Source organism: Akebia trifoliata, chromosome 3 (genome assembly GCF_017979445.1).
Source record: "Akebia trifoliata isolate Shusen 1 chromosome 3, ASM1797944v1, whole genome shotgun sequence".
NCBI lineage: Eukaryota > Viridiplantae > Streptophyta > Magnoliopsida > Ranunculales > Lardizabalaceae > Akebia > Akebia trifoliata.
The window spans coordinates 40,125,644-40,146,390 of record NC_141377.1 but is presented as its reverse complement, the minus strand read 5'-3'; the positions used below and the strand labels follow the sequence as shown (position 1 = coordinate 40,146,390).

The following is a 20,747-nucleotide window of genomic DNA, read 5'->3' as shown; positions in this document are numbered from 1 at the left end:
CATCTACCCATAATTTCCTTTTCCTTATTATTTTTTCTTTAAACAGGAATAAGTTTGGTGTTAATAAGGGGAAGGAACAATCAACCGATGTTTTATTTACCATCCAATCACCAGTTATTTCTTTATTATTTTATTTTAGGGAAAGCTTCGGGTTAAGAGGAACCAACCAATGTTTTTTTTTTCTACTATCATCCACAATTTTCTTGTGTACACGCACACAAGGATGCTATTCAGAACAGACTTGTTAAGTTAGGTCCACCCGCATAGCATATCGGCTACCAGTTTTCTCTGTGCAGATATGGTTCTTCACTTGATTAACCGTATGGCTGACAGTCTCCAAGAGCTGTTTATGTACAGTAATACAAGATCAAATCCCTAAATGTGAAAAACCTGCTCATTCAGAGCTAAGCTCTTTGCTTTCAAGATGCTTGTTTATTTGACATATTGCAATGCAACTTTGAAGCTAGATTCAAGTCTAATTCACTCATCAAAATAATAATAATAATGATAAGGCTTTGATCAGTTAAAACCCCAAATTCTTCAGATGATGTAATCCCAATGCCAAGGAGAATTGTGCTTGGGAAGAAGAGCAAATAGGTTCATAAGCGAGGATGGGTCATTCTGGTATATGACACAGCAGCATAGAGTGTCCGTACCCCGTACCCAATCCAATGCATGTTAGATAGTAGTGCCCTACCTCAAGCGAGAGACCCAGAAACAACACAATCAAAAGGATCTCAAATTTCAGATGAATAAAACAAGTAGAAAGAACGGCGCTTATGGAAGAGATAAGTTGGAAACAAAAATCGAGGGTCAAATGGTTGAAAGAAGGAGATAATAACACAAAATTCTTCCATAAAGTAGCCAACTATCATAAAAGAAGCAATCAGTTAGATAAAATCTCCATCAAGGATAGCATGGTGATAGGAGAAGAGGAGATTAGGGAAGGCGTGGCACACTACTACAAAGATTTGTACACGGAAAAAGAACCCTTAAGACCTCGGCCGGATAATCTAGAGTTTTCTTCGCTGAATCAGGAAGATAGGATGTGGTTGGAAAGACAAATCGGGGAAGAGGAGGTAAGAGCGGTTCTTTTCTCGATGAGTGGGGATAAGGCGCCGGGCCCAGACGGATTCACAATGGAGTTCTTCAAACATTGTTGGGAAATTGTTTCATTAGACTTTATGAAAATCATCAAAGAGCTACAAGACAAGAAGTGCCTGGATTATAGTCTTAATAGTACATTCGTAGCCTTGATCCCCAAGAGAGCCGGCGTGGACAAGTTAGGTGACTTCAGACCCATAAGCCTGGTAAGTTCAGTGTACAAAATTATATCCAAAGTGTTAGCATCGCGTTTGAAAGTAGTTCTCCCCAAGATTATTGACGACAAACAATGGGCTTTCATTAGGGGAAGACAAATTCTAGATGGAGTTTTGATGGCCAATGAATGTCTCGACTCAAGGATTAAGGATAAGAAAGAGGGGATGATTGGGAAAATAGACTTACAAAAGGCTTATGATCATGTAAGTTGGGATTTTTTAGAATATATGATGGGGAGGATGGGTTTTGGAGTTAAATGGATAAGTTAAATTATGAAATGTGTTACTACGGTGTCTTATTCGATTCTTGTTAACGGGAGCCCAGCAGGATTTTTTAGAGGTTCGAGAGGGTTGAGGCAAGGGGACCCGCTATCTCCATTTCTGTTCCTTATAGTAGCAGAGGCTTTGGGTAGATTGTTTAAAAGAGCAGTCGAGTTAGGAAAGCTGTCAGGGTTTAAGGTGAATGATGGACCTTTGATCTCCCACTTACAATTTGCGGACGATACACTGGTTTTCTTAGAGCATTCGAGGGACCAGGTGAGGGTGCTTTGAGTTCTTTTGTGTTGCTTTGAGGCCGTGTCTGGGTTACATATCAATTTGCATAAGAGTAAGCTTTTTGGGGTAGGTGATGTGAACGATATTCATTTGATGGCCGTAACTTTGGGGTGTGGGCATGACATTTTGCCCACGTCTTATTTGGGCTTACCATTGGGTGCACCTTACAATAGTATCAAGATTTGGGAAGGGGTGATGGAAAGATTGGAGAAAATGCTGAGCATGAGGAAGGCCAATTATCTGTCTAAAGGAGGAAAAATAACCTTGATTAAAAGTACTTTGACGAGTATCCCGATTTACTTTTTATCCCTATTCATGATTCCTAGATCCGTGGAAATCAGATTAGAAAGATTTATGAGAAATTTTTTGTGGAATGATAAGAACGGTAGGAAGAAGTACCACTTGGTCAGATGGAAGGTTATTTGTATGCCTAAAAAGAACGGAAGGTTGGGGATTAGGGGTCTTAGACTAGCGAATAGAGCGCTCTTAGGAAAATGGCTTTGGAGGTTCGGTGAGGAAAGGGGTAGGTTGTGGAGAAGGGTCATCATGGCTAAGTACGAGGAGAAGAGGTTAGGTTGGCATAGCGGTGAGGCTAAAGGTTTGTATGGGTATAGCATGTGGAAGGGGATTCTTAAAGTGAGCGAAGATTTTGAGAAAGGGATTAGATATAAAGCAGGCAAAGGAGACAGGATCAGATTCTGGGAGGATAGTTGGTGCGGCACAACGCCTCTGGCAGTTCAATTTCCATCCTTATATGCATGTTCTTTGAAAAAGAATTGTTCGATCCAGCAATGTTTGATTCGCAACGAGTCTACCTCTAATTGGGATTTGGGATTTAGGAGAAACTTCAACGATTGGGAGCTAACAGATATGACATCTTTCCTTGATCTCTTGCATTCGTCGTATCTTAACGAAAGTGAACAGGACAGGTGGGAATGGACAAGGGCTAAGGATTTGAGATTCTCTGTAAGTTCTTTCCATAAGTGGCTCATCCCTTTTGCCGAACAATCTATCGTGGGGTCCATTATTTGGTCTAAGTCAATTCCTTCTAAAATCTCCTTCTTTGTTTGGTTGGCCTCCCTTGAGAGGATTCTAACGATAGATAATTTGATTGCTCGGGGTTGGACTACTCCAAACTGTTGTCCACTTTATGGAGGACGGGGAATCTGTTGATCATATCTTAATTCATTGCTCTTTTTCTTATAATATTTGGACAACTTTCCTTGGCCTTTTCGGGATCCAATGGGTCCTTCCTTGTAAGTTCTCCTCGTTGTTAGTAGAGTGGGCCAATAATGCTTTCTCATTCAGAAAAAAGTTTCTTTTGGCTATGATTCTCTCGGCTATTGCTTGGAGGGTATGGAACGAGAGAAATAACCGGGTGTTCAATAGTAAGAAGAGAAGCTCTCATGACGGTTTCTTGGAGATCTTGGGCCTTCTGTACCTTTGGTCAAAACAAAATATAGAGTTTGCGGGGATTACCTTTGATGACTTTCTTTTTAGATGGAATTCTTTATGTAACCACTAATGTTCTAGTTTCTTTTTTTTTAGCTGCTGTTTGAGAGGCTCTCTCGGCCTCCTTGTACTTTGTTTCCCCTTTCTCCTTTAATATATTATACTTATCAAAAAAAACAAGTAGAAAGGATATGGAAAACTTAGAACAGATGAGAAAATTTGTGTTATTTGCAGGACGTTCGTGTACATAAAGAGGGTAACAAAAGAACATCAACAGTCCAAAAACTAAAGAAGCAACAACAACAACAACAACAGAGAGACTTCCACTTTCTGCCTGTGTGATCAACCACCCAATTGCAAGCACAAATCATACACAACACTTTAGAAGCAATTCAAGGATGCTTGATACCAATACTTTGGAGGAATACATATTTAGAATGGCACCATAACATTTCATGAGTTAGGGCGTGGTTGTTTTGTACCAGGCATCTTCACGAATTATTAGCAAGACGCTTCCTGTACTTGCTCTGCACCAGGCTAAGGAGAAAATCTGTAAAGATGTGCTCATACTCCGGCATTTTCACATAGCACTGCAAGACCATCCAAAGCTTGCATAAGAGCCAATGATCACAAGGTCAAATCCAAAGCAAGCAAGGCATATATATAAGCAAGAAAAGGATACAAATGCCAGAACAGTGCATGTGCTAGCTTCTGATGGTTTTCTTTATGATTAAAAAACAATAAACAGAAACATTAATTTAGAGGCTGTGAACTGTATCCAATAACTGGACAAAAACTTAAAAGACTATCGTAATGGCTATCAAACATGTTTAAACCAAAGAGGGTATTTTGAAGAACTATACAATCACTGCTTTCAAGAAATCAAATATTATATTTCATTTTGAAAGAAAACAAACAGAGTTCCCGTTGTCGTGCACAGAGTAATATTCATTGAAAGATTCTAAAAGACTAATAACCCCAAATGGTTGGCAAGATGGCCAGGAGCACGCCTCACAAAATGGAGGTCTCGAGTTCAAATCGCCCCTTAGTTGCCACTCTCAGGAATTTATCCCAGAAATTACCCGGAGTGCATGGGGGAAGGGGGTGGATAGTTTTCCCTTAAATATTTTCATTGTTATTTGTGATTCTATTGGGCTTTATTTTTGTATTGATCTCCTCTACCAACATTTGCTGTATATTTGCTGATTTCTACTCTTATTGCATCCTTATTCACTTTTTTATAAGGTTCATATTATACCTAGAAGTTTGGTTCACTGACAGATTTATTTGGCACCTAACTACGCATTTATATAGACTGGTAATATAAATGAAATAAATAGCTAGAAAAATCCAGACCAAATGAAGATACCACTTTATATATACATGTTCAAGTACCCGCTGGAGGGGTTAAGGCCCACCTGGACCCGTGGCAACACCTAGGTAACACAATCATTAGCTCCTAATCTGATACACCATGTTATAAACGACTTCTTGTACAAATTATTGCAAGGAGGTCATCTACAGAATTTCAAGGGGAATCATTCATGAGGAAACGTTGGCAGGTATTAAGTTCTCAAATGCAGCATCCTCAAGGACAACTGAAGGAATTGTTTCTTCCAACCTCAACTTAGTATAAGCTGTGTTTGAATCTCTGCAATCTCTAGGTTTATGTTTCAAAATCACGAAGGCATGGACATGAACAAGAACTGGCAATACAGTGAAACCAACAAATCAGAAAATGTTTTCACTTGCCAGGGAAGTAGTTGATGTCGATGACATAAAAACGGTCTCTGTTCCCATGCTCCCGGATTATGTCAATGTTGAACAGCCGAAGACCCTACTGATAAATCAGAAAAAAAATTATTTAATTTTTTTTTTTTAAATCAATAGTTACATGCAACCTCAAACATGAATACTGTGCAAATTATGCCCAAAAAAAAAAAAAACAACGAGAATTACCAGCCGGCGACAGAACTCCTTTGCAAGCCTCTCAAGTAAAGGCCACGGAGGAAGCTCTGCAATAAACAAGGATATGTAAATATAGAGACCATATATTTTGAAATGTCAAGGGGTTTCATTATTGCCTAAACTTTTCAACAGCCAATGACAACTACGAAAATGCGTTCACATGGGACACAAGAAGTTGATGTTCTAACAAAGGAAGTCTCAAGAACCTCACCAGCAACAATAGGGTCTAGATCTGCACCATCTGCAAAAGCTGCAGCACAAGATACCCTCGGGAAATGGAACACAACAGAATTGTCTAACTTGCGTTTATTGATTTCAGGCAGAGAGAAACGGCACACAACCTTTTATAGCTTCTCCAACAATATACACCTTAAAGAGAACACCTCCTACAACCAGACAAGTAAAAGATGGATCAAGTAAAAAATAATGTAATTTGGGTTACAACAAACGTAATGAGCTCACCACAATAGTTACGATAGTATACCATGGTTAACAAACTCCTGTAGAACCAAGGGAGGGACAAGTTTTGAGAGGGACAACCGATCATATGCAAGTGCTAGTTCATGTAACTTTGCGCTACCATCCACAACCAATAGCTTTGCAACTGAAATAGGAATCAACAAACAAGTATGCAAACACTTTAATCAGTTTGGAAGACTCAACAGAAAGATAATCAAAACCAAAAACTATCCAAGTGATCTCATTGTGAAAATGATTTGCATGGGTTTTCCAAGACTTGAACAAGACATAGCCAGCATTGACTCAGCTCTGAATACTACTAAATCTAACTAATTCTCATAACAGATATTTCAATATGCTTCTATGTCAGAAAATAACCTAGGAGAGTGCAGATACACAATACAAACTTACCTAGGGGTAGCCTCAGCCCAGCTTTAGCAACTGCATCAGGAATAGATAGTGGATCTTTCAGAATAACTAATTGCCTTGGAACACCAACTTCTCCTACAAAATCAGTTAATTTTTATATTAGATTAGCATAACAAAATCCACATGTTCATATGAGAAATTTAAGTTGCCACACACACCAACTTCTACTCACAAGCATGCAAGTAAGGAATCAAAATATTGTGATGCTTGTGAATGGGTGATACAATCTCTTGAACTCAGACCTTTTGATTACACTGTTCAAGTTTCTTCTAAAAACGCAACCAAATGACGGTAATTTTGTGATGCTTAACCTTCAAGCAAACAACTATGACTCTCGGATATGTTATATTATCTGAAGAAACTATTAAAAGGGATGACCATAGCAGTCGGACTAGTTCGGATCAGACACATCCTGAAGCATGGACTGGTGATTGTGTACATGTTGTATGGCATCTGGAGGATCAAGGACGGTAACTTCTGGATGTTTTTGCCTGTAATCCTTCAAAAGGAAAAAAATAAAAAATTAAAAAAGAAATTAAAAGAAAACTAAGGAAAGAATGGTTCCAATGGGCACTCAATCTTGGAAAAATAAAAAGGATAATTTACTCATACAAATTAGTAACTGGTTTAATTGTCAGCTGTGATAGTTGGAAACTGATGAGCTGAGAAACTTCCAAAGAACAAAACTAGTGAAATAGCTGCTCCATCTTATGTTAAATGTGTTTTTGTTGCTGGGTAAGGCCAAGTCCATGCTCTCCTCTCATAGATGATTTATAACATGGAAAAAGTAATTTATATAACTATCTCACCACATCATTAGTGGATTGGCATCCAACATTCTTATATCATCATGCCACTAGGAAAGGGTCCAAATTCCTTTTCCCTCCAAGAGGCCCATCAATTAAAATTTAGTGTAAAAGATAATTTAACATTTCTTTGTATCTTCCTTTTGCTTCAATGAATTTCCTTTAACTAAAACAAAGTATCAAAAGAGAACACTCATTTCTCATAAAGAGGACGTGTCCTAGGTGTTTCTTCTTGTTCTTTTTACTAGGAGCTGTATATTTGGCCAATAAACCTGGTATATGAAACCCGTAAAAGGCACTCATTCGGTGAAAGTTTTTCAGAACTGCAAAAAAAAGCCACATCCATGCTGACAAACATGTGAATAAGCACACACACACACACAGTTGTATCTTACAATGCATCCTTGTCACAACCATGAAAAATGCACGTATAGAACTGTATCATAAACAAATCATAATTCTGACAATGAAACGAAAAGTGCCTGGATCAACTGAGTAATCCCACATTCAGCTGATACAAGCAACTACCAAAGTGCCCGGAAAATTGATTCAAAGGATATCGGACTTTTTTGTAAAAGTGCTTGGCAAAACTCAAATAAATTAAATCAACCCCAGTCAATGCAGGTAAAATCCTCACTTGTAGGAACTCTTGAGGCCTCGACCTCAACTATCTGATCATGACTCATGATGGAGGAAAGAGCAAGCACTCTGCAAATTATGTCAGATAGAAATGAGTTTTAGGCCTTAAAGGACCTGGTTATTTAACCAGACTCAGTTAATACATAATTGAGCCTCGTCATGAATGGATTGCATCACATAGAAACATAAGAGATATATCAAACAAGCATTATGTTATAGAAGCAATTGGTTCTACAGTGTGAAAAAGCTTAGACTGACTAACCTCAAGAATTTGGCGCCACTCCTTTCGTGACGGCTAGATGAGAAAAAAAAAAAATATGAACCTTCATCAGATAGATATTGACGAACACAATAAATAAATAAATAACACCCCACTGACCTCTGTAGACAATGTCAAAGGGACCTACCAAGCTTCTTCAGATATCACTGTAACACAAAAAAATGAAGAAATAACACAGCTGACCTTATGTAGAACAATGTCGAAGGGACCCTGATCTGAAAGTGGCCTGTTATGATCAATCGTAACGAATAACATTCCTTTATTTCTGCATCATGTATGCCATATATTTAGTGAGAGATAATTACAACTTCCAAGTAGGGAACAGAAATAAAGTAGAACAAACTAAAATATAAGACTCTCAATCATTTATCATGTTCATGATGCAACCTTTTTGTTTTACATGCCCTTTTCTTTTCTATTCTAATGAAAACTACTAAGTTTCATCATCAGACCAAACACCCTCTACCGCGTCCAAGAGCCTAAGAAAGACAGCTGCTTGAACCAAAACATCTGAACTCCACTTCTAAGGTTCAAACTAATATGTCAGAGAGATTTAGCTTGGATGCAAATCAAACTCAACCATGCATAAATCTCACTATAAATCTATATGGAAAAGAAAAAAAAGTACAAGTAAATCCCCATCCCCAACAATAAAAACTTCAGCGTAAAAAATGTACCATTTGCAAGAGGATTGCTCATACAACCAGCACATATTTGGGAATGTCAAAATTCAAAACCCTGTACCTTTTGACAATTGTGACTGATGAGGAAATAAAATATAAAAATTGGATAACTACTTCTTTTATAAGTGATATTTTGTTAATTAAGGAAGACAAGGAAGTCAGAGGACCGGCTTCAAACAGAAAGCAGAGAACACATACGAGCCACCCCTCAGTCAATACAAACCACATCCCACCTAAACAAAAAGGTCTTCCAGGGGAGGAAAAAAAAAAACTTGAACTCTTTAAAGACTTCACACCAAAAAGAAACATGGATCACCAATATCTCTTTATCTATCCATTTTCTATAATATATATTTTCACACATTCAAAGAAGTAATTTTTCCCATGAACCCAAATTGCAAATCAAATGGGTAAAACTTCCAGGTTTTGAGCTAACATTTTTCTACTAAACGTTATTGGCATCGTAGATAAAAAATAAAAATAAAAACTCAGCTAAAAATACCCAAAAACAAAACAAAAAAAAAGGTAATTTTTATTACAGTCCAATTACATCGAGAATTAACTTTGTATTCCTCGTTGAAATCAAATATTAAGGGAATAAGGGAATATGCGGCAGATTATTCCAAATCTGGAACTGCAAAGAAACCACAAGAGTCAAGAAAGTAAGAGCTCAATCAGGAAGGATGGGCCAAATAAACAGTTTGACACATCAATTTGCTAAATTGACCACCACACATCTATCAAAAAAAAAAAGACCTCCACGTATAAGTTCTATAAACATTTTTTTTAATGGAGATCAAGTTTTTTCTTTAATTGTTTTTGCTAGGCAAGCAAGATTAGTGGTCAGTAATTAGAAAGCGGGTTTTGAACCCAGGTCGTGGTATCGACACTCACAGACTTCAACCAACCTACTAAGCTGACACCTTTTCCTATCTTGAACCAGAAATCAGAAAAAAATCACACACACACACACACACAAATGAAATTAAACTCATATAGCGAAAAGATCTTAATCTAGAAATCAGAATTCGAAGTATATTATTACCTAGCCAACCCTTCAAGCTTCGGCTGCAAAAAGCTCTTCGTCTTCTTAAACGTCAGAGCATATCCAACAATGAGTGTCTGCGGTTGAGAAAACCCAGCACCAATCGAATACGACTGCAAATTCCTCTCATTTCTCTCTCTCTTCTTCTACTAGAGATTTCCCCCCTTCAACGTCATTTTCTTTGCAACTCAGAGCAGTGGATTATAGATCAAAAACAAAACCCTAATAGACCGATTCCCTTAATCTTTTGTCCTCGTTATTCATTTGATTTTGATCGAACCAATATATTTATGGATAAAATGTTTGATTGGAACTGTTAAAATGTTGATTAATATTTATGAGTCGTACTCGGTGACAAAAAGTCGCGGTGGTGCGCTCATAACCGTAGATGCTTTTTCGCAAGATGCGAGTAAAAAGCATCTACAGCTATGTGCACGACACCACATCATTTTTGTCACCTTTATATCATTTCGACATTTTTCAATATTTATTTAAAATTGATTCAAATAAAATTAATTTAATTTATTTTAAAATGATATTTAAAAATTACTTTATGATTAGTGTATTTTTTTTGTTAAACTGAAAGTAAGTATTTTTTATCTAAAATATTTCTATTGATTGATATCTTTTCACATGGATTGAAGATCGTAAAAGTAATTTTTGACTCATTTTTCAAATATTTTGTAAATTCTATATTATTTTCTAAAATTTTTTAAAGAATTTTTAAACATAATAAATAAAAATTTATTCTTAACTCTTTCTTCATTCCAAAGACTTTCTCCTTGAAAGTTTCTAATGATTTTTAGTTATATGAAAATTTTAATAATTCTTTTTTATTATATATATATATATATAAGAAAGAAAGAAAAGAAATAGAGCAATTAAAATTAAGGAGGATTATTTAAATTTGGTTAAGCACCATAATAGACTTGAAAAGAAAGAAAAGAGAAAAAGAGCAATTAAAATTAAGGAGGGTCATCTAAATTTGAAAAGGCACCATAAACGACCTACAAGGTGCCTAACAGACTCTTTGATTCGAAAGACACTCTCTTTGAAATTGTTCTTTGTTTATAAAGATCAATTCTATTAAAAATAATAATTTAAACTTTCTACAAAAAAAAGGTATTCCTGTATTTGAGATTTTATGTGAAAGATTTTCTCATAATAATGCAAATTTTGAATAAATATACAGTTGTTATAAAATTTGACTCTGTTGTATCCTAAAGACAAGTTCACCAGCAATCCATCTACTTCTTTGTATTCAATCGGAGTGGGGGCGTCTTTTGTCTGTAAGACAACGTATATTACTACGTGCCTCAGAGCAATTTTCTTTTTCTTTTTCAAATTCTATTTTTCTAACATGAACAACAGGAGAACCCTCGAAATGAAGAATTATAAATAAAGTTGAGCACTAGCGTTTAAACAAAAACCCTAGAAATGCAAGTCATTTTGGTGTTTATGTTGTCTTTATGTAAGAAATTTAGGAGATATGAGAGAGAGAGAGAGCAGATTCGATTCACAGAGACGAGATGACATAATAAAGATAACCATGCGTGTGTTTATATTTATGAAGGCACGTAGAAACAAGATGGTTTGGAAGTTCTGTCTGTTTATTTATACTCTTAATTGCCCTTGTTTGATGATTGAATGACGAATACGACACTAGAGATAAGTTATCCATTGTTATAGAAATTAAAAAAATATCATCTTATCATTATATTTGATATCTTATTTTTAGTCAGTGATTTGGACAATTTTAGTATCCAAATCTATGATTCTCAGATCAAACTATTTGTTTGTTTGTTTTTTTTTCTTTATCCTATTTTATAGATGTGTAATAAGAGGTTATATTAAAAGAAGGATTTTGTTAATGGGCACATGTTAAAGTTAAGGCTGCAACTTGAGCGGGTCAACTCGAACACAACCTAGATTTAACATGATTGATGGGCGAGCCTAGGTTGGGTTATATGAAAAATGAGTTGAGCTTGGGTTAGGAAATCTCAATCCGAATTGAATTCAGGTTGAGGCTTCGGGCAATCCGATTCAACCTCAACCCGATGCTATATATTTACATATAAATATTTTTATTTATTTAAAAAAAAAATTAGTTTTCTCTTCTTAAATAAATTTGAAAAATTAAAGAAAAATTATAATATAAAAATTAATGGATTTGAAGGTTATGTGCAAATTTATTTATCAGTGATTTTTTTTTTTTTGATAAGATATAAAATAAAATTTATGTATTGATCAAAATGAAATTAGACTTGTTCAATGAACCCAACCCATCCAAAATTACCTAACTTGAGCTAGTCTGAGCTCAACCAGATTTTCGAAGTTAAATCTCGAGTTGTGCTTGGGTTAATGAGCTCTAACTCGATGTTCAGGTTGAGTTGAGCTCAGGTTGAGGGTTCTACAACTTGGATTGAGCAAGGGTTGACCCTCCAACCCGCTCAGATTACAATTCTAATTAAAGTGCAATAAATACACTTTGAAAATCGAAATTTAAGGGTATTTCGATAAAAAGTAATATTTTAAGAGTATTTTCAGTACAAAAATTTACTTCCAAAATGTATTTATTGCATTTTAACATGTGCCCTTAGGAGTTAGGACACACGTTAACAAGGAAAATATTTTTGTTCACAAAGCTCATAGAAATCTAGGATCCACCGATCACATACAACCACGTGTATTGAATGGATTTCATAATTTACAAAACTACCCTTCTATGCTTGATGTGGCATGTATCGAGAAGTCTATGAGCACCGTGAACAAAAAAAACAACTCCATTAACAAGACCCTTAAAAGACAACCAAATCGCAAAGGATTTTATTAATTTAGATGCATAAATGCACCCTGAAATTGAAATTCCTACCAAAAATACCCTCAAAATGATTTTTTCTAAGGTGTATTTAAAGCATCTAAACATATGTCCTTAGGGCACACGTTAACAAGACCCCTCCAATAATATATCGATTTAGTTTAGTTACGTCAAAACCCATTTTCTATAATTTTGTATTTGATCTATGTAAATTGAGATGGATTATTATTTCAGGAAAATGAGATTATTTGATTTTGTTTAAAATTAATTTTTTTTATTTATAATTATTTGAGTTCATTTGATCTTTGGTTGATGATGATTTGCTTATTAATGTTAATTTCCAATAATTTACAAATTCGATTGTATGCTCTCAAGGATCCATAATTCCTCATGGAGTTGCAATCAATTATGTGATTCGAGATGCAGTCGAGACTGATGATGTGTATTATTGATTTGTTCACAATGCACGATTGAATGAGATCCATTGATTATCTAATCAAATTGTGGTATGCATCCAAAGGGGTATTGGAAATCCAAAATGAATATGTCCCTACCAATTATTGTTTGCCTAAAATCTTTTCCTTAATCAAATTTGATAGTATGCATAGGGCTGGCAGCGGATCAGTACCACTCCAATATCGATATAAATTTTTTTAAATATGTACCGAATCCAATTTGATCCGTTTCATTTCATCCTTGATCCAAAATTGATCCGATCCGAACACATGCCTTATTTTCAATTTATCGATGTTTGAAAAAAAATTTAAAATATAAAATCATTTAAAATATTTTAAAATCTACTTTCCAACTATAAATATAGAGGAAATCCAAAAAAAACAAACATTTTATCTATATGTATTTATATGAAATTAAGAATAATAAAAAAATATTCAGATCATTTTTTTTAAAAGTGGATTGGGGCACATCCAAATCCGATTCCCAATCCTTTCCGAAATTATTTCGGATCTAAGAGTTCAATCTGAATTTGATGCAAAAATCTGATTATCATATATATATATATATATATATATATATATATATATATATTTTCAGATTGGAACAGTTTGGACGTCAGGTATATTTCGGATCATTATCAGCCCTAAGTATGCATCTCGAGGAGTATTATAAGTCCAAAATAAATTAGTCCCTAGTCCCTACCAACTATTGTTGGTGCAAAATCTTTTCCTTAATCCAACTGTTGTTTGGTAAGTAATGCTACACAAACCTACACTAGATTTATTTAAGAGTGAATAAAATATTCTAATTAAATATAAGATTAAGTATCAGCAAGAAAAATATATAGAATAATATAAATAAAACAAGCCTTGTTGTCTAACAACTCAGCTATAAAACACAAGTACCAAGTCAAAAGAATATTAAATAAGCATACAAATGAACGAAATTCTTTTTTTTTTTTTTTTTTTTTAATAACGAAGGGTATCCGGGCCAGCTTGCGGGCACCAAACTAGTCCCTACGCCCCGCACTTAGGCTATACCATGGTTTTTAAACTCGGTATTTGGTCTCGTCTCGTTCACCTCTGATACCGAGTTGACTCGGATGATATGTCTCGTCTCGTCGAGTCGTCTCGTTCAACATTGAAATAATGGTTTTTAACCATTTAAAAAATCTGAAAAAATCTGACAAATTCAGGAAAAATTTAGAATTGATTCCTATTAAAAAATGAACCCCTAAAAAAATATATAATTAAAATATGGGAAAAAATAACTTATCTTTTTCATATTAACACACCCATAGTTATCCCTTCTCAAGTTTTGAATGTTAAATTTGAAAAATGCTTCATCTTTTCCTATTTTGTGTTTGCATTGTTTTTGGAGTCGTGCTAGAGTGACCTCAAGATTGGATCTCATATCACAAATCTTGACATGAAAGTGGATAGGAGCCATAGATGCTTTTTTTTTTTATTTTTTTATCTATGACACTTTTATGACTAGATGTGTTAATGTGAGGTCCAAGCTTGAGGTCACTTCAGCATTATTATTGTTTTTAAAATCAGAAAAAGGGTGGTCCAATTGGATTCTCCTACCGGATTTCAATAAAACTAATCCACAATCCACATCTATTATTGGATTTGGATATGATTTACCCATAAACCAATCCAATATGATTTTTGGTTCAAATTTCTTATTGAATAGGAAGTCATTCCGCTAAGATTGCCAATGGATCGGATCAAACCCAACCCATCAAGGGCAAAAGGATTAAGGATACTGATCCTTTAGATATTTATCAAAAAAAAGATTTGATTCAAAACCGAACCAGTTATAATTTTCCATCCGTATCCATTTGCACCTAAATATAAACTTTACATTTAGTTTTGAAAATCTAAATTCAGTTAACTCGATTAACTCGGACGAGATTTTGAAAATCTCGTTCGAGTCAACTCGTTTGTCTCACGAGTTAATGAAAAAACCGTAATGTCTCGGATATCTCGTTCGTCTCGGACAAGTTTTGCGAAAATATCGTCCGAGACGACTCGCATAACTCTCGATACGCGGTCATCTCATGACTCATTGTGAGTTGGTCTCTTTAGGCTGTGATACCGAGTTAACTCGGGCGATACGTCTCGGTCTTGGATGAGTTTAAAAACCATAGGCTATACCCCACTACGTGGAGCGGTGCGTATCCACCAAGGTTTTTTATGGGTAGTGGGATTTGAACTTGTGACCATAGAAAGAGCAGATTCCTTGGCCCCAAGTTACTACCATTCAGCCACCCTCTTAATGGTTAAACGAACGAAATTCTACTAATTTTATTTTCAAAACTTGTTTTTAAATATTAGCTCTTTTTGTTAGACTATACCGCCACGCGTGGGTATCTATGGAGTACTTATCAGAAATTTGAGACATAAACGTCTTAGCCACAAGATGGTACCTAATTTGTGATCCCACAATCACTACTAGATGATCCAGCTAAAGCAAGTCGATAATATATTAAAAAAATTTAAATAGGAAGATTTCCCAAATAATTATAGTTTTTTTTTTTTTTTTAAATTACAAAAAGTGTTACAAGTGATGACAGGTTTATCACTTAGGATGCAATTGAAAATCGAGAATTCACCATGAGAGTTGAACTTTTAGAGGTTCAACTTTCATAAGTTCAACCTTTGAAAGTCGAATGTGAGAGTTTACTATAACTTTGGCGTTTGGTGGTTGTAAGAAGTCTACTTGTATCACATATCTCTTCCTCATATTGCAACAACTTCAGAGAGCTGTATGGTAGAGATGGAACTTAGATCTTCTCAGCGATGATGTCATTGAAATCTTGGAGAGTATACGGAAATGGTGCTTGGACCTTCAAGATAATAGAGATAAGATGTATGCATTATAATAATGTGCCTGAGATATATTATATCAATACTATAGTGTATCTCATCACATATCTTGGAGATATTAAATTTGCATCAACTAGTATCAATTAGGTATATTAGAATATTTGATTGATTGATTATCTTTCTATATTGGTGAATGTTTCAATTTATATAAATTCAAGAATTATTCTTAATAAATCATATATTATATATGGTATCAGAGCTCGAGCTCCTCTGAGCATATTGATATTGGAGAGTAATTCTTCTGCGATGGCATCACCGCCGTCATTGAACTTAAATCATTTTGTTCTTTTTATTAGTATTTTTTTTTTCAATAAAAATCCTATATTTCTCTATGTTTCTACAAACCTCGCTACTTTATAAGTTAATGCTTCACAATCTCAATTTTTATTTTATCTAAAATCTTTACAATGTGAGTTATTGTATTTAAATCGCACGATCCATATTTCTACACTTTTTGGAGAGATCATGATGGACCTAATCTAGTGGGTCATTGACTCCATCAAACTAAAAAACGAGCAGGATGTGACAGTAATGGACTTCACAGACGTCATCAAACATGATTGGACATTGCGACGATACACCATAGTGTATTGATATAGTGTATCTCATGCACATTATTATAATACATACACCTTATTTCTATTACAGGAGTCTCATTTGAGTTAGGCCTTGAATTAGGATTTCTCTCTCTCTCTCCTCGCACGCGCACACACACACACACACAATTTTGCTGTGAGGAAAATGAGTTGAGGATCAAACCCAATCTAGAAAAAAAAACATCTCTTCTCTGATTTTCTAGCTTATGATGATTCACTACTTTAGTTGACGCATGTCTTTATTGGTATGTATAACTCAATTTCACGTGCACTTTTTATAGATCGTGTGTTTTTTATTGGGTTGCATTGCAAATTGGCTTCTAAATGATGCCTTCTCACACAAATCTGGACTTCCAAATGGAGGATCTGATGGATTGTAAGCCTCTCTCAAAGACGGAGGCGATGTCCTTGTGTGAGTAGGTGAGTGCGATCCTTGTTGGATAGTGGAATGTGCAACCATTTAAGTTCCTTGTAACTAAGAGTAGCGGTGCAACTTGGTTCGGTTTGGAGCAAAATCAGAACTAAACCAATCAAGATTGATTTTATTATATGAGAATTAGAACTGAACCGAACCAACCCAAACCGACCTTAATTCGGTTTGGTTCGATTCAATTCCATAGGTTGTCAAAAGAAAGAGAGAGGGATTAACCTTTTTAACTCAACATTCAAATTCTATACGAAATTGATCCCTAATTCTCCGATTCAAACCTTATAATCACTAAACCCTATAATTACTAAAGATCAGCACAATTAAAGAAGAAATAAAAAAAAATCCAAACTCAAACCTGTCGTAGGTCGTATATCGCTGGCCACAAATTGCAAATCACAAGTCGCAGCTGCACAGAGAGAGAGAGAGAGAGAGAGAGAGAGAGAGAGAGAGAGAGAGAGAGAGAGAGAGAGAGAGAGAGAGAGAGACACGGTTGCAGTCAGTGGCAGCACAGGTTGCACTCGCAGCTGCAGAGACGAGAAATGAGAAACCAAGAGAGACGAAGAGGATTTGTTTGAAAAAAAAATTTTCATTTTATTTTTATATATAGTATCGATTTTCAGTTTGGATCGGTTATTTACTAACCCTGAATCGAAAATCGGACCAAACTCATCGGTTCTTATTTTCTTCAACCCGAAATCGAATCGCATTTAGTTAAAATTGAACCAATCCAATCTAAAATTCACGGATTGGTTCGATTCTTGGTTTGAACCAAATTAAATTGCACCCCTAATTAAGAGGGTACTTACGATGGAAGGGATATGAAGAGAGAGAGAGAGACTTGTTTGGACCATTTATCATGACTATTCTCAACTTTCACCACTAGGGTGAATGTTGAACAAAGCTAAAAGGTAAAGGAGTTCGAACGTTGACGAGTTTCCGAACCACATTACTTAAATCTTTAAAACATGTACAAATAACCAACTTATGCGAGTTAACAATTAGCATGGTAAACATCCGATTGTCAAACAAACCCTTCCGTCCGTATGTACAACAAGAGGTTACAAAGCAAATAATTCGAATAAAAATATCAAATCGGTAAAATTTGTAGTTCATAATACAAGATGTATGTCCACATTGGGTATTGTCTCAAACATTGTCCACGTGCGTGTCTAGTCTTTGTGTGTACTTAATCCTTCAAATGTACGGCTTTACTGCAGAAAATCGAGATGAAAATATGTTGGCAATGATTTTGCAATTCATTCAATGGCTTATTTTATTCACATCCAAATTTATGGGTGACATAGTGATTTTTTTTTTTTTTTTCTTTTTCTTCATGGATGTATGGACGATTATATTTTATGGGGAGATAAAAGAGTTTTCTTTGGTAGACTTTACGTTAGTGGATTTGGCACCAATAAAAAGATTTTTTTTATTTTTATTTTTGAATAAATGAGTTCTTGTTTATTTATTTTTGGACAATTATTGCTCCATACGATGAGTGATTTTTTGCTCACAATCCAACAGTTGTTTTACATGTGATAATGAATGTGGGCCCAACGAACTTTTCTAAGATTTGAAATCTTAAAAAATAAATTTGTGGGCAAAAGACGTGCTGATAAGAGAGAGAAACTTTCTCTTTCATTGCTGATGTCATTCACGTCACATGTCAAACAACTGTTGGCCTATGAGCAAAAAAACAACACTCCTACACGATGAAATGGAGGAACATGACTCATTTGGCAAGTCCCAAACCTTTTGTGGGTGAGTTTTCTTTTCTTTTAAAGTCGTGATGAATGCACAAAATTTTTTATATGCGGTTAGCACACAGCTGATGTGGCAAGGGCACATAACCATAGATCTTTTTCTTTAGGATACATAGGAAAAATATATGTGATTATGTGTCCTTGCCAAATCAGCAACATACCAATCACGTACCAAAATCGTGTGTATTCATCATTATTCTTTATTTTAGAGACAATGATCATTATAGTAATAACGTTCAAAATGTTATGCGTATGAATCCTCAAAAGTGTTTTTGGAGGGCTCAGGTCAAAGTCTATATCTCCATTCTATGAGAAAATACATGGAATAATCTACATATTGAGCAAATAGGTATGAAGATGTTCGGACTGTCAATCTAATTAATAATTAGCATAAATTTGCAGTTGGGCTATACCATCTCTCTTTATTCAATAATTAGCATATGATTTTCTATTTAATAAATAAATAAATTTTGCTTTTGCTTTTTCATGGAAAAAGAATTTTCAGCCTCATCTCTCACTCTCCCTCCCACACCTTCATCATTGTCACCACCAACTTCGACTGCCTCCCCTATCTCTTTTCTTCTTTTACATCCCCTTTATTATCATTGTCACCATCATCGCCAACCACCACCACCTCTCTCTCTCTCTCTCTTCTTCCCTTATTTTGTCATAACAATCGTCCTTTCTCCTTTAATTTTGTTTTTTTTCCTTGTATAATGTTGTAAGCGATGAGTTTTTGCCCTTGGTCTATACAAATCATAGGCCTAGCTAATGTGTGAAACACTCCGACTGAGGGAGTTTCTCAGTGAAATCGAATGATGGTATCTTTCTCTCTATATTTTTTTCCTTGATGCCTCATTTTTTCACTTAGGGTATGTTTGATTGCATGGGAAATCAAAATCCATGGAAAAATGAAATGATGGAAAAGTAAAATACATTGTTTGGTGCTACTTTAAAAAAAATAAAAAGGGAAAAGAAGATGAAGAAGAGGAAGATAAAGAAGAATAGGAGGAAGAAGAAGATGAGGAGGAAGAGGAAGAGGGAGTGGGAGGACATGGTGGTGGTGGCGGAGGTGAGGGAAGAAGAAGAAAATAGAGAAGGAGAGAAGGTGTGCGGTGATGGTGACAATGGCGGCGGTGATGTTGAATGTGGTGGTGGTGGTGATAGTGGGGAAGAAGATCAAGATATTTTGGGGATGAAAAATATAAATGTATTTCACTTTCCTACTCATGGGAGTGAGAAAGTAAAATCCATGTTTTGGTGGACTTCTTGATTGAAGTTAAAAATAAATTTTTATGAAAAAATACAATCAAACACATGAAAAATGTCATGTTCCATCCTATTTGTCATGTGCAATCAAACATACCTTTAATATTTTAATGAATCTCAACTTTCATAGATTTTGATTTTGATTTTTTTTGCAATCAAACATGCCCTACAACTATGCTACTTGAAAATCTTTGAAGAAGTGCAACATATGTCTTTACTCATTATTGGGGTGCCATAACGATTTCATGTACTAAAATAAGTTGGTGTGAGTGTAGTCTACAGAGGTTATCTAATCTTAAGCAAAAATACTAATGACAACTCACGTTTTAGTTGGTATGTGACTAAATTCCTAAGAATTTCTATAAGAGAGGTTCTATTGTCACACCAACTTTTATAAAGAGCATCCCAATCCTTGTAATATCTTGCATGCATCAACACATCTTGAAATGCTCTTAGTAAAAATTGGTGTGACTGTAGAAGCTCTCTTCCCATAACCAACAAATCCATAAGAAATCAATACTAATATCAATGAATCTGTTTTCCCATTTGGACCTTACGATGGAAGTTATGCTCTATAAGGCTAGAAACATAGAGTTCGACTTTGAAGCGAGTAGGCCATTTCAAAATTTGAAGCAAACCTTCTTCTTTACAAAGCATGTGGTGTTTTAAACTTATTACATGCCCTTACAATAGGGCAGTCAACGGATGCTTATTAGTTTTGATACAACAATATTTGAATCTGAATCCGAAATTTTTATCTGATATTTGAATTCGAATTCAAATCCAACGAATGTTCTAAAACTCTATCCGAATTCAAATCCGATTATCCTATCGGATATCAGATAATATCCGATTAGAATTCGAATAATTTGTATATTAAAAAAAA

At 35.1% G+C, this 20,747-nt stretch overlaps 1 protein-coding gene and 1 pseudogene across 2 annotated transcripts; one reads left to right on the top strand and one right to left on the bottom strand.

Annotated features, from left to right (window-relative positions):
• Positions 1-917: 917 nt before the first annotated feature.
• Positions 918-3,668, top strand: LOC147406928 (uncharacterized). Its single transcript, XM_086432576.1, has 3 exons — positions 918-1,523; positions 2,256-2,840; positions 3,561-3,668. Exons 1-3 carry the CDS (start codon positions 918-920, stop codon positions 3,666-3,668), a joined length of 1,299 nt encoding a protein of 432 aa, XP_086288702.1.
• On the bottom strand, positions 3,519-10,055 carry LOC147406927 (inositol-tetrakisphosphate 1-kinase 3-like; annotated as a pseudogene). The gene is made up of 11 exons (XR_015175720.1): positions 9,984-10,055; positions 9,636-9,781; positions 8,091-8,172; positions 7,890-7,922; positions 6,561-6,681; positions 6,165-6,257; positions 5,779-5,898; positions 5,506-5,680; positions 5,286-5,341; positions 5,079-5,163; positions 3,519-3,915 (listed from the first exon to the last, which is right to left on the bottom strand). The product of XR_015175720.1 is annotated as an inositol-tetrakisphosphate 1-kinase 3-like (transcript).
• Between the last annotated feature and the right edge of the window lie 10,692 nt (positions 10,056-20,747).

Excerpts from the sequence above, each read along its gene's own strand:
- LOC147406928 (XM_086432576.1), top strand. The coding sequence starts at position 918 with ATGGTGATAGGAGAAGAGGAGATTAGGGAAGGCGTGGCACACTACTAC. Across the intron at positions 1,524-2,255 it reads TACAAAAGGCTTATGATCAT|AACGGTAGGAAGAAGTACCA; the intron begins GTAAGTTGGGAT and ends TGGAATGATAAG. Across the intron at positions 2,841-3,560 it reads CTAAGGATTTGAGATTCTCT|GACGTTCGTGTACATAAAGA; the intron begins GTAAGTTCTTTC and ends TGTTATTTGCAG.